At 39.8% G+C, this 13,214-nt stretch overlaps 1 protein-coding gene and 1 pseudogene across 1 annotated transcript in view; both read left to right on the forward strand.

Annotated features, from left to right (window-relative positions):
• Positions 1–12,605, forward strand: part of Gorasp2 (golgi reassembly stacking protein 2) — a 33,022-nt gene extending 20,417 nt beyond the window's left edge. The window contains exons 6-10 of the mRNA XM_026389564.2: positions 883–1,015; positions 2,529–2,652; positions 7,930–8,016; positions 9,266–9,376; positions 10,961–12,605. Coding sequence (XP_026245349.1) covers positions 883–1,015; positions 2,529–2,652; positions 7,930–8,016; positions 9,266–9,376; positions 10,961–11,313 — 808 coding nt within the window. The 3' untranslated portion in view covers positions 11,314–12,605. The remainder of the gene's footprint in view (positions 1–882; positions 1,016–2,528; positions 2,653–7,929; positions 8,017–9,265; positions 9,377–10,960) is intronic.
• LOC113183267 (large ribosomal subunit protein uL23 pseudogene) lies at positions 5,439–7,604 on the forward strand (annotated as a pseudogene).
• Positions 12,606–13,214: the final 609 nt, after the last annotated feature.

Genomic DNA, 13,214 nt, shown 5'->3' on the forward strand with positions numbered 1-13,214 from the left:
GATCATTTTTTAGGCTGAGTTTTGACTGTTTAACCTTTCCATTCAGATGTATTGTAAGCATTGATTACATTTGTTTTGAAATAAGGTATTAATTTATACTAAGACTCCTCAAAAAAAGAATTGACGTAGAGTATTGAAACCAATAATTCTTTTTTAAAATTTTTATTTATTTATTTATTTATTTTTGCTTTTATTTCTTTTGTACAGTACTGTAATTTGAAACCAGGGATTCTCATGTTATGCAAGCACTCTATCACTGAGCTTTACCCTCAACCCTTTCTTTGGCAGAGGGTGTGTCTCATCAAGTTGCCCAGCTAGTCTTGAACCTGTGATCTTCCTGAGTAACCAAGATTATAGGCATGCGTCACCATACCTATTTTTGTTGTTGTTGTTGTTGTAGATGGACACATGCCTTTATTTTATTTCTTTTATTTTTTTATGTGTTGCTGAGGATCGAACCCTGTGCTTCACACATGCTAGGCAAACGCTGTAGCCACAGCCCCATCCCTGATGTGTTTAACATATTGGTTGACTGTCACCATGTAGCAAATAATTGTCTACATGTGCCAGGAACTGTCAAGGCAGTAAACAAACAAGGTCTCTGCCCTTACAGGTTTTAACACTTTATTGAGGGAGAAATACAATAAACAAATTGGTAGTCATGGCATACAATGGCTATAAATGCTTGGGGGAAAATATCAGGGTGCACAGACACACATAGTGTCTGTGGTGGAGAGAGGTGTGCTGTTCATAGAGGGTGGACAGCAAGACGACCTTATTTACAAGGATGGAAATATATCTGAGTGATTTACATTTCAAAACCTCAAAAAAAATGTAAACTGTGATTGATAGCAGTGACCTTAAGAAAAAATGTTTTTATAGCCTAGGATGTGGCATTGGTTATGGTTATTTGCATCGAATACCTACACGTCCATTTGAAGAAGGAAAGAAAATTTCTCTTCCAGGACAAATGACTGGTACACCTATTACTCCTCTTAAAGATGGGTTTACAGAGGTAAGACGATATTACTGCCTGAATAGCTCAAGACATTTCCACTAAAACAAATCAAATGTGTCAGTGCATATGTTGGTAGCAACAGTTGAGATAAGGGCAGATAATGAATTAAGTATTGATAATCATGTTGAACTTGAGGTTCCTGGAAGGTATCCTAATGAAGGTTAGGAAAGAGAACAGAACTAGAGATGCAGATTTGGGAATCATCAACAAAGAGCAGATAATTCAACCTAGTGTATATTGATGATTGTTGAGGGATTGGGCCTGCCTGGGTTAGAGGACTAAAGTTAAGATTTTGAAAATCTGAATGGATTGAGAAAGGGAATCAATCAAAGGATGCTTAGGAGGAAGCCAGAGGGAGAAGAAAGCTTCAAGCACACGGGTGTGGTCAGCCAGGAAGGTGCTGCAGAGAAGGCAGGTGAGAGGAGCAGAAGGATGTCCTGAGGGAGGGCCATTTCAGAAACTTGAATTACAGGGCACAACAAGTGAGTTGTGGGGGATAAGGGAGTCTCACTGATGTGTACTATTTAAGGAAACTTGATTGATATGCAAAGAGAGCTAGGTATTTGAGCAGGTATATAGGATTTTTAATTGTTTCTTAGGTAGGCATCACAGCAAGTATAACTAAGGAAAAACCAGACACCCAGAAAGAAAATGTAAAGACCAGGCTGGTGCCACTGTCATTTTGTGGTACAAATCAGCCATCCCCTGTTCTAGACAAAGTGAAGCTACCAAGACTCTTCATCCCTTCTCACCCGACTCCCAGCATGGGCTCAAGGCCAGAGCCAGAGTAGTTACATGTCCCAGCTCTATCGCCATCTCTCCCGCCCCCTATCAGTGGTTTTGGTCTCAGGTGAACCTCTAAAGTTGGTCTTAGTAGACCAAGTGGTAAAATGACAGCTGGGGAAAGGGTCAGAATACAAGCTGTTGGAATGCAGTGAGGGCCACCAGAACTGGCAGAAGTTGGAGTAATTGGAAGTAACACTGCCCATCTGTGGTGTTCATATGGAGTATAGCCTCCCACAACAGGTAGAGATCCAGGGCCATTTTTATTCATTGATGAGAAAAGATTAAATGTATTTAGGGAGTTAGAAATCTTGAGAAACTTAAGAAATCTGTTAAGACTTCTTGCTGATTTCTTCCATGAGCCATGAAAATATTTTTTAAAAACTTGAGAATTCACAGAGGAATAATTAGCAGCATGTTTAAGAATTGAATAAAATGATTTCCAGGTGTCTAGAAGGGAAAGAGGAAAATCTCTCCTCGTATGGGTATAGCTAGGGCAATATGTGTAACTGGGGCTAGAAGCCATGCATTCAGAGAAGGGAAGTGACAGGATGGAGCATAAGCATAGTCAAAATTAGTAAGCCGTGTCTAATGCAGAAGTGCCAGGTAAAATTTTGGACAGCTAGTATGTGATCCAAATGTTCATCTGTAGGGCAGGTGAGAGGCAGTGCTCACATATTCTTTTAAACTAACTTAAGTGATTTTCCTTTTTTCTCTTTTTTGGAAGGTCCAGCTGTCTTCAGTCAATCCCCCATCTTTGTCACCACCAGGAACTACAGGAATTGAACAGGGTCTGTCTGGACTTTCTATTAGCTCAGCTCCACCAGCTGTCAGCAACGTCCTCAGTACAGGTGTGCAGAAAGACTACTTCAGTCTACTTTTTTTTTTTTTTTTAATAGTTGTAGATGGACAGCATGCCTTTATTTCTTTAGTTTTTTTATGCGGTGCTAAGGATGGAATCCAGTGCCTCACACATGCTAGGCAAGTGCTCTGCCACTAAGCTACAGCCCCAGCCCATTAGTCTACTTTGTCTTACACATATTTGTACATAAAATTTTAAGAATTAATACCAAAATGCCTTGAAAACTATAAATGTGGTCCTGTCTATGTAAACATAGTAACCCACCACACTTCCCATACACAGGTTCAGCACTTCAATTTCTTCTCTGTGTAGTTGAGACCCTAGGCTTGTTTAGATTTTCAACCTGCAAACAGGACTCTGTCTTTCAGTTCTGTCTGATTGTTTTATTTATTCAGGGTGTTGGCCCGTTTCCTAGGTTGTAGTCATAGGGGTACAAAAGTGAGCAGGATACTGTTTCTTCCAAGGGATTCAGTCTTGCTCAGGGGATATATGCTTGTTCCCTCTTTTATTCCTTATTCTTTCTGATATAGTGTCTTTTACTTTTAGGGGGTTTTGTTATTGTTTTAACTGCTTTATCAAGATAGAATTCTCATACCATATAGTTAATTCATTTAAAATACACTAGTCAGTGGTTTTTAGTATGTTTGCCTAGTTATACAACCAACACCTCAGTTAATTTTAGAATAGTTAATTGCCACAAAAGAAACCCTGTACCCAACCCCAGTCATTGCCTAGGTTTCCCAAACCCTGGAGTCTACTGTCTGTCTCTATGGATTTGCCTAATCTGGATATTTCCTAAAATATGCATGGTCTTTTGTGACTGGTTTCTTTCATGTAGCATAATGTTTTCAGGACTCATAAGTGTAATTTCTTGTATTTATGTGCCATTTTTATTGCTAAATAATGTTTCATTATATGACTGCACCATCTTTATTAACTTATCAATTGAGGGATATTTAGGATGGTTCTACATTTTGGCTTTTATGAATAACACTGTTGTAAGCATTTGTGTACTAGTTTTTACATTGACAGATGTTTTGTTTTCTGTTGGTTAGATACCTGGGAGTGAAATTACTAAGTGTTGATACAGTTCTCACTAATATTGGTAGATTTTAATTTTTTTTTCTGATCTCCTGTTTTCTAGTTTTCATTCTTTATAATACCAAGAGTTATTTCATGTACTCAATAAAGGTTGAGTAAATAAATGAAATACTGGCATTACAAATGATGAAATATTTCCAGTGTAGTAAAAATATTATTCATAATTTTGTTCTTGAGCTCTTTTAAATATTTATATTCAGAATTTGCTTATATCCCACCCTGTTCCAGAATGGATTTCAAACTAGCCCACCAAGAAGCAGTAATAAGGTGAACAGTGTAGTATCTGGATTTGGTCCCCTCAGTTCAAACCCCAGCACTTTTCAGAATCTTTGTTTTATTTTCCAAAGATAGTTTTTTCCAGATGAAATTTAATGTGTGTAAACTTAGCTGGGTATGGTAGTACAAACCTGTAATCCCAGTGCTTCAGGAGACTGAGGCAGGAGGATTGCAAATTCAAAGCCAGCCATACTAAGTTAGTGAGACCCTGTCTCAGAATAAAAAATGAAAATGTAGCTCAGCTATTTAGTACCCTGGGTTCAATCCTCTATACCCACCCCCACCAAAAAAAAAAAAAAAGAAAGAAAAAGAAAAAAAAAGTTTTTTAATTTTCAAACTTACACAAAAGTGACGGAGTAATATAATGAACCCCATTACCCAGCTTCACTAATTATCAGTATGTCGACATACTTCCCACCCCTTCTCTACTAGTTCTTTTTCAACTTTACTGAGACATAATTTGTAGACCATGAAATAAACTAACATAAGTGTACAGCTCAGTGATTTTTAGCATGTTTATAGAGTTGTGCAGTCATTACCACAGCCCAATTTTAGAACATTTCCTAGATGACATTAAATATTAATGTCATCAATATCTGATCATAGACACAGTCATAAGTGATCCTAGAGTTTATTTCATTCAAACAAAGTGAGTGACAGCTTTTCATGATATTATATTTTTTAAAATATCCTATCAGAAGGCCTTCTAGTTCATGCTGAACTAGAAGCTAAAGGTAGGTTGAGGTACTTTTTACTTTTTAGCAGACCATGCTGTGGCTGAATATCTCTTTCCTGTTCTAGAGTGTTCCAGATGCTATATGACCACTCTTCTGATTTAGGAAAGAACTGATATCTCTTTTGAAATTTTTCTCTGACATTTAAAATCTTCCCTCATTAAATTATAATTGTACTTATATATGCTTATATGCACTGCACTGAGATCCCTGGCTTTTAACACTGAAGAGGAATGGCTTCTTGAATATTAAAGACAGAAACATAAGTGAAAGAGTAATTGTTCACAAGAGACTGAAAGAAATTGGCAATTTATTTTTTGAGTAAATCAATTTAAAAAGACTAAAATGTTCTGGCATCATGACATGTGAGAAGTTTTTGTTAGACATTTATTTTTCCATCATCACTCTTAATTATATTGCTTGTAAAATAGCCCAAAAGTAACTATGGAGATATAAAGGTGCTTTATATATATATATATATATATATATATATTTTTAGTTGTAGTTGGACACAATACCTTTATTTTTATTTATTTATTTTTATGTGGTACTGAGGATCGAACCCAGGGCCTCTCATGTGCTAGACGAGCGCTCTACCACTGAGCCACAACCCCAGCCCCTATAAAAGCATATTTTTAGGGCCTTGTAGACCCTTTTCACCAAGATGGCGCATAAAGCTAAGAAGGAAGCTCCTGCTCCTCCCAAAGCTAAGCCAAAGCAAAAGCTTTGAAGGCCAAGAAGGCAGTATTGAAGGGTGTGCACAGCCACAAAAAGAAGATCCACACGTCACCTACCTTCTGGCAACCCAAGACGTTGAGGATCCAGAGGCAGCCCAAATATCCTTGGAAGAGAGCCCCCAGGAGAAATAATCTTGACCACTATGCCATCATCAAATTCCTTCTGACCACTGAGTCAGCCATGAAGAAGATTGAAGACAACAACACACTTGTGTTCATTGTGGATGTCAAGGCCAACAAACACCAGATCAAACAAGCTGTAAAGAAGCTCTATGACATTGATGTGGCCAAGGCTAACACCCTGATAGGGCCTAATGGAGAGAAAAAGGCATACATTCAAAACAGAGTCCAGCTGCCTAATTCTAAATATATATATATATTTTTTTTCAACATAAAAAAGTATTTAAAAAATATTTTTTTGAGGATTTGAAAGTTTTTAGATTATGAAATTTCTAGAAAGTGAAGGTATTTTGAGTTCCTTCTCCTCTCCCACTCTCTCCCTTGAGAGAGAAAATGGGAGAGGAGTTGGTTGGGACAACCGAAAGAAAGAAAGGAAAAGAAGGTATTTTGACATGGCATTAGTCACTGTGACTGTTTGATACCTGCTCCCTTCACACTTCCTGTCCCCCTTCCTTGCTTGATTTTTCTTCAGAGTACTTATCGCCATTTTTCATATTGTAGATTTTACTTGTTTGCTATCTGCCTCCTTTCCTTTTCCTGTTCTGATTAGAATGTAAATTTTCTGAAAGTTGTGATTTCAGTTTCTTTATGCTGTAAAGTGCCCCAGTACCTGAAACAATGGCTAGCATACTGTCGGTGCCCCATAAAACTTGTATGAATGAACACACCAACCATCCATCCAATCCCTTTGAGAATCTGATGAAAACAAAGATCTCTCTTCCCAAAAAGTGTGTGCAGTTTTAGGGGCTTTACACACCCTGTGAAGCCCATTCAAAAGCCCTAGGTTAAGAATTCCTGGCTTAGATTCAGTCTGTTATTTTTGAGGCAATGTATCTACCCTTTACAAATGAAAAGAAATTTATGTAAAAGATGTTATTAGGAAATAGAAGGAAGTTGCAAGCAAATCCAGGTGGTTTTCATTTTCTTTAAAATAATAGACAGAAATATAAAATAGCACTGTTTCTGTAATGGACCACTTAGCAGAGCACACAGTATCTAATAATTTGGTACAGAATAGAGAACGTTCCAATATGTGAGTAAAATTAAGTAGACTGGAGTCCAGTGGAGCTGTGGCTAGTGCTTCAGCTAGGCCTTTTTCTTTTTTGCCATTTGCATGCCACCAATTTCTGCAGAAAATAGATAAATTAATAAATGAAAGATGATTTAAATATGGTCATACTTTGAAGCATAATTCATTCCTACTACTATATTTAAGCAGATCTTGTAAAACAAGATCTGGAGTTTGAGAGTCTGTGTTGAGCATCCTTGTGAGAAATGGTTGGGACCAGAAGTGCTTATTTGCATAAACATAATGAAATATCTAAGGGATGAAACCCAAATCTAAACACAAAATTCATTTGTTTCATATATACCTTATACACATACTCTGAAGATAATTTTATAGTATTTTTAGTGCGTCTGCATTTGACTTGCACTCATCACATGAGGTCAGGTGTGGAATTTCCTACCTGTGGCATCATGTTGACTTTCAGAAATTTTCAGATTTGGGAGCATCTCAGATTTGGGAATTTCAAATTAATGATGTACAATTTGCATTACCATTGCTTTAATATAAAAAAATCTCCTACTTGAGTAGGTGGTAAACAGCAATGGACAAATCTTTATTAACTGTGCCTTGAGGGTCACTTGTACATGGAGAATATAACCTCGAGCCACCATCAGTACAGATAGGGGACATGTTAGACTGCAGAGGAGTGTGTCATGGAACTTAAGGTCAAAGGAAGTGGAGATTTAGTCATTTTCTCTGCCTCTAGAAGTCCATGTGTTCTTTTGTCTCTCTTGGGTTTCTGTGTCATTAGTCCTTTTTCATGGATGAGCATTCACTGCTTCTCAGGGCACAGGGCCCCAGCAACTCCAGGTTTACAGGGTCTTCTAGTTCAGGAGACCAGTAGAAATTGACTAGAATCCTTAATCCCATTTCCAAATTTCTAAGACAGTTTGCTAACCCTGCCCTATAGAAGTTCTGTGCACACATCTTGTCCAGAATTTGCTGGAGGCAGGTTATATAGCCCTCTGCCCTCTTAACCTTGGTTAAGGTCTCTGCAAAGGCCATGGGCAGAGTAGGTGGATCAGCTCTGAAGGGTGGTGTGCATCTAGGGGTACAGCCAGAAATTGGGACTGAAGAAGACCTGATCGTGGGGGGTTCTATTGTAGTCTGTTTATTCTTTTGTCAGAGGAATTTGTTAGAAATTTTTTTAAATTGTGCTTTTATTTTAGGTGTGCCAACAGTACCATTGTTGTCACCACAAGTAAATCAATCCCTTGCTTCTATGCCACCAATGAACCCAGCTACTACGTTACCAGGTAAGCAAGAGGGCCTAGAGACATATGTGATGATAATATTTGCATCTGAAAACAACCTGCACCTGTATGATGACTGCTTATGCCTTTTTCCTCCCTAGTACTGGGGATTGAACCCAAGGCCTCACACATACTAGATAGGCTAAGACTGTGCTCCATCCCCAGCCTTGCTTATGCCTTTTAATCATCATTTTCTCTCTGCAGTAACTTTGTGATAAAGGAGAGAAAGTGGCCCCTCTTCCTTAGCCCTGTCTATCCCAGAGCTCCTTAACCCCAGCTGACTACCACCCACCCCCCAGTCCCACAGTGCAGCTAGCACTTTGTGATAGTTGTTGATATGAATATCCTGGGAGAGATGTTCTTTGTTTGGGTCTTCAGTAGCTCTAACATTATAAATTTTTGTGTTTTTCTCTTAGTATTGCCAATGGAGAGCAAGTCCAGAAACAATAGAATGTTATTTCAGTAACTATAAATATACTTTTATTGTGAAGGGCCTTTAATTATATAGTTAATGTTGTTGTATTTTTTTTTCTTTTGGTCCCAGAACACAAGTGCTCACATACGCTGGCAAGCGCTCTACCACAAAGCCCCATCCCCATCCCTTTTTGTTTTATTTTGAGACAGGGTCTCACTAAGTTGCCAAAGCTGGCCTTAAATTTGAGATCCTCATGCCTCAGCCTCCCAAGTTACTGGAATTACAGATTGGGACACAAAAACCTGTCTGTCCTTGTACTGTTAAGACAGGAACCAAGTTCTCACACACACAGTGATGAAGCAACTGTGTGCAAGATTAACTTGGGGAGTTGGGGTGATACGTATGTGTGGGAATTATTGTTACTACTTTTGTAACTATAAGTCTGAAATTATCTCAGAATGAAAAAGAAAACCAGAGAGACTGTGAGCTCAACAATCAAAGAAAAATTCAGTTCCATTTACTACTGTAGTGACTGAGTGAATCAGGCTATCTCCCAGACACTCAGGCCATTGTTGTCATTCTTGTTCCAGATTTTCAGGAGTGTAAGTTATTTGTTTTAACTTTTACCCACATAGCCAACTAAATGGCTTAGGTATAGAAATATAGTTCAGTTGAGTGAGATTTTTTGTTGTTGATATTCTGGACAAAAGTGACACACATTTAGTGAACCTCTGGTATTTGCATTTTGAAGTGAATCATTTTTTTCAGTATAAAAGAATCTGTTTTCTTACCCAGGTGAAGTGATATAATTTTCCTTCTCTTCCCCACTCTGTTCAGGTCTGATGCCTTTGCCAGCAGGACTCCCTAACCTCCCCAGCCTCCCCAACCTCAATCTTCCCGCACCACACCTCCTGCCAGGGGTTGGCTTACCAGAACTCGTGAGTCCGGGTATGTTGCACATCTTACCCTCCTAGGACCCTGCTAATAAACAACTGTATTCAGGAAAGCCAGTCCTTTAGTTCAGTTTATTTCTAGAAAAGGCAAATTGGTTTAACAAATTTCAGTCAACTTTGAATACAAATATTAACCTTTTTTTATTTAAAAACTTTTAAAAAGAGAAGACTGTCTTTGTGATTCCTCTGCCTGCTGCCTCTCTCTTTTTTCCTCTCCCTGCATCCTGACAGCTCAAGCACCAGAAAGGCCAGTCATAGAAATAAAGAGCCGTGGAGTGGCACTGCCACACTGAGTTTGGTGAAGGGGGTTCAGTTCACCCAGTGGAGATGAATGAATCCCTGTTACTCTCTTATCTCTGCAGCAGTGGCCAGCGGGAGAGGAGTGCTGCTATTTTGTGTAGTGCAAGCCCAGAAACTTAGGCTATAAAATGATGAGACCTGCTCAGCCAGCTGGGCTTGTTGTTTGATAAATATCCCCCATTATTCACAAATGTTTTATAGTAAAAACTGAGAGATTTTAGCTGCAGATAGTTCAGTTAGCAGACATGCAGAGTGCTTGGATTTTGTGCACAGGTGAAAATGAAGCAGCAGCACCTCATAAATCTGCTGTCAGAGCTAAGATTCCCCAAATAAGAGCGACCAAACAGCCCCTCAGTGATGCCAAGGAGTTCACTGTACCATTGTGCTCTGTGTCACTGTCACATTTCTGCCTAGATCATAACTGTCCGTCTGTAGCACTCACGACCTTTGTGTTCATTGACTCACTTAGTTTTCAGTGCAAGGGAAATCCTAGTAAACCCAAATGCCATTTCCAGTCCTAGCATCCCCTCCAGCTTTTCTTTTCTCTCTGTGTTCTTGGCTCTTCCTCTGCCCTCCCTCCACTTTAACAGCCTGTCAGAGCAAGAGGGTTGTGCCAGCCAGTGGTCACCCTGCATGTATGTTTGACAGCCTGCCTTCCCTTTGTTGCTGTTTAATACTCCTTTCATGCTTTCTGAATTATAAAATCATCAGAATAAACCCACTAACAATAATATCAATAGTCATCAATCATAGGGCTACCAAGATGCTGAGACTCTGTGGCGAGGCTAGTAGAGGGGCTGTTCCCCAAGCCCCTGCTTTCCATAGCTTTCACAGGAGGGTGGCTCCTTATCTCTTCTTCCTGGTTCTCACCAGAGAAAGCTGTAACGCAACTTGCACCTCACCTCGGGGAGCATGAGTCCTCCTCTCCCATATCATTGTAGCTACTTTGCTACTGGGTGGCTAACGTCCATCTGGTCTGGGTCCATCTGGTCTGGATCCGTCTCCCCTGAGCCTGTTTTCCTCAGTGTTGGGCTGAGTCACCTGGGGCCTACAAGCCTGGGAACCTTTGCCCAAGGCCAGCTGCTGCTGCTGAGGCTGGGCTGCAAGATGCATTTAACTCTTTCATGGCCTCCAGCTGGAGATAAGCAGAAGTTGAGATTTATGTTCTCTGTCCTCAGCTTCAGCATTCCTGATGAGATCAGATACAGACAGTCATCTGATGAGGAAAGCTGCTCTCTCAGTGCTGGGAGGGTGTATGACGTATGTCTTTTTGTCCTAGGTTTGCCACCTCTTCCTACCCTGCCTCCCCAAAACTTACCTGGCATTGCACCTCTCCGCATGCCGTCCGAGTTCCTCCCATCATTCCCTTTGGCTCCAGAAGGCTCTTCTGTAGCCAGCTCAGGGGAGCTGCTATCTTCCCTCCCACCCGCCAGCATCCCATCTTCTGACCCTGTCACTACTACTGCAAAGGCAGATGCTGCCCCCTCACTCACTGTGGATGCGACGTCCCCCACCTCCAAGGCCCTCGTCACTGTTGAGGACAGAATCAGCGACTCCACCCCGGCCAGCGAGAAGCCTGTTTCTGCGGTTACAGTTACGGATGCAAACGCTTCTGAGTCACCTTCACTCTGAACCTGTCTTCAGAATTGGCGTGGTGTATTTATTTAACCACGGGAGCGTGTCTGGAAATGCAAACTATCATTAATTTCATACTAGTTTGTACCGTATCTGTAGGTGTCCTGTAAATAATTCTAAGGGGAAAACTAAGCAAGCGGACGTGGGTTTGTATCCTGCCAAGTTGGGGTGGGGCTCACGGGCCAGGGAGGGAAATGTCAGAAAGTGCTTGTATTTCAAACAACCAAAAAGAGTTGTAAGGGTGGCTTGCAGCTAGGCGTCCACTGCCATTCTGGGGTGTACATCTTTGGGAAAGGAGGTGGCAAGGTGTCCACTGGGTTTCCTGCCCCCTACTGCCCCTTCTATAAGAAAATGGGATATTTTATGCCTAGTGCTCACACACATTTCTTGTACTTTGTAAATCGTTGCAAGAATGCAAACCACCTCACTAAACTGTAAAAGGAAACGATAACTTTACTTTTGGTCTCTGTGAGTTGAATCTCTATTAAGGTTTACACAGAAGTTCCAATTGGAGATGTTTGTTAAAGTTACACAGTGTGCACTATTAATTGAACATCTTTTTATTCAGCCTTGTTTTGAGCTCTCAGAATTACTCAGACAACATTTTGTAACTGCTGCTGTTGCTTTCTACGTCCACCATTAAGATGGCATTTAAAGAGAAATAAAGGAGATGTTGCACAATTTTAAACCAGAAGGTGGCACTTTGTGGCTACTTATAATATAGCTATTCTGGGGAAGCAGAGATATAGCAATAAATTACTGTAATTTTACTTTTCTTCTTGTGTTACATTTAAATTGCAATTCAGTTGTCATGTGTGTCATGTGTTATTCTCTCAATATGTCCCATGTCTTTAATTGTTTATGATTTATGTTTGCTTTTTTCTAAGTTTCTAAGAGATGGTAAGTTAACTGGAATTGATTTATTGAATGAAATTAAATGCATATTATGTCCCCAATTTTGAAATAATATGAAAGAGGTTAATTGGTTTTTGACCTAGTACTAGTATAAAGTCATGGGTACCCGCAGTGCTGCTGATACTGAGGTGCGAACATGGATGACTCATCTTTGACCACTCATCTGGGAACTAATTAACGCCAATCCTGCACCTCTGACAGGAGGCCCAGTGCTGACGAATTTTTAGGCTCTGTCCATTTCTGGAGCCAAATATGTAGTAAAACTGAGTGATAAAAGAAAGTTCCAACTCTAGTCATGGCTTCTGCTTGTGTGATAAATATTTACAGATTATTTCTTTCTGTTAACAGTCGTAATTTTTTGCAAAGGAACTGGCAGCAGGTAGGGATAATATTCACAAGCATATTTTATTTATTTTATTTTATTTTTTTTAATATTTATTTTTTAGTTCTTGGCGGACACAACATCTTTGTTGGTATGTGGTGCTGAGGATCGAACCCGGGCTGCACGCATGCCAGGCGAGCGTGCTACTGCTTGAGCCACATCCCCAGCCACAAGCATATTTTAAATGTTAACAATTTTTGGCTTTCCAATACAGGGAAAGTGATCATGTTACCACTTTCTAAAAGATGTTCACATTAAAAACAATAACAGATTTAAAGGACATCTCTTAGGGGAAAGCAAGTAAGTGATTTTCAAGCTCTGCCAATTTATTTCTTTTAACAGTATGTCCTCCACTGCAGTGATTCTTAACTCTTGAGGTCATAGTTCTCATTTGAGAATGACAGCCCTGGACCATCTTCCTGGGAAAATATCCACAGGCATATGGATAAGGCTGAGAGGGAAAGCACTCAGGTAAAGGATGGCACAGATTTGGCCTAGAATGGCTCACTGGATCGTCTCTGGGGTGGTAAAAACTTAGGTATTCTCTACTTTCTTCAGGAAATCTAGTTTCAGTCTTTTTCTTTTCTTTTTTTTTTTTTTT

Source organism: Urocitellus parryii, chromosome 1 (genome assembly GCF_045843805.1).
Source record: "Urocitellus parryii isolate mUroPar1 chromosome 1, mUroPar1.hap1, whole genome shotgun sequence".
NCBI classification, from domain to species: Eukaryota; Metazoa; Chordata; class Mammalia; order Rodentia; family Sciuridae; genus Urocitellus; species Urocitellus parryii.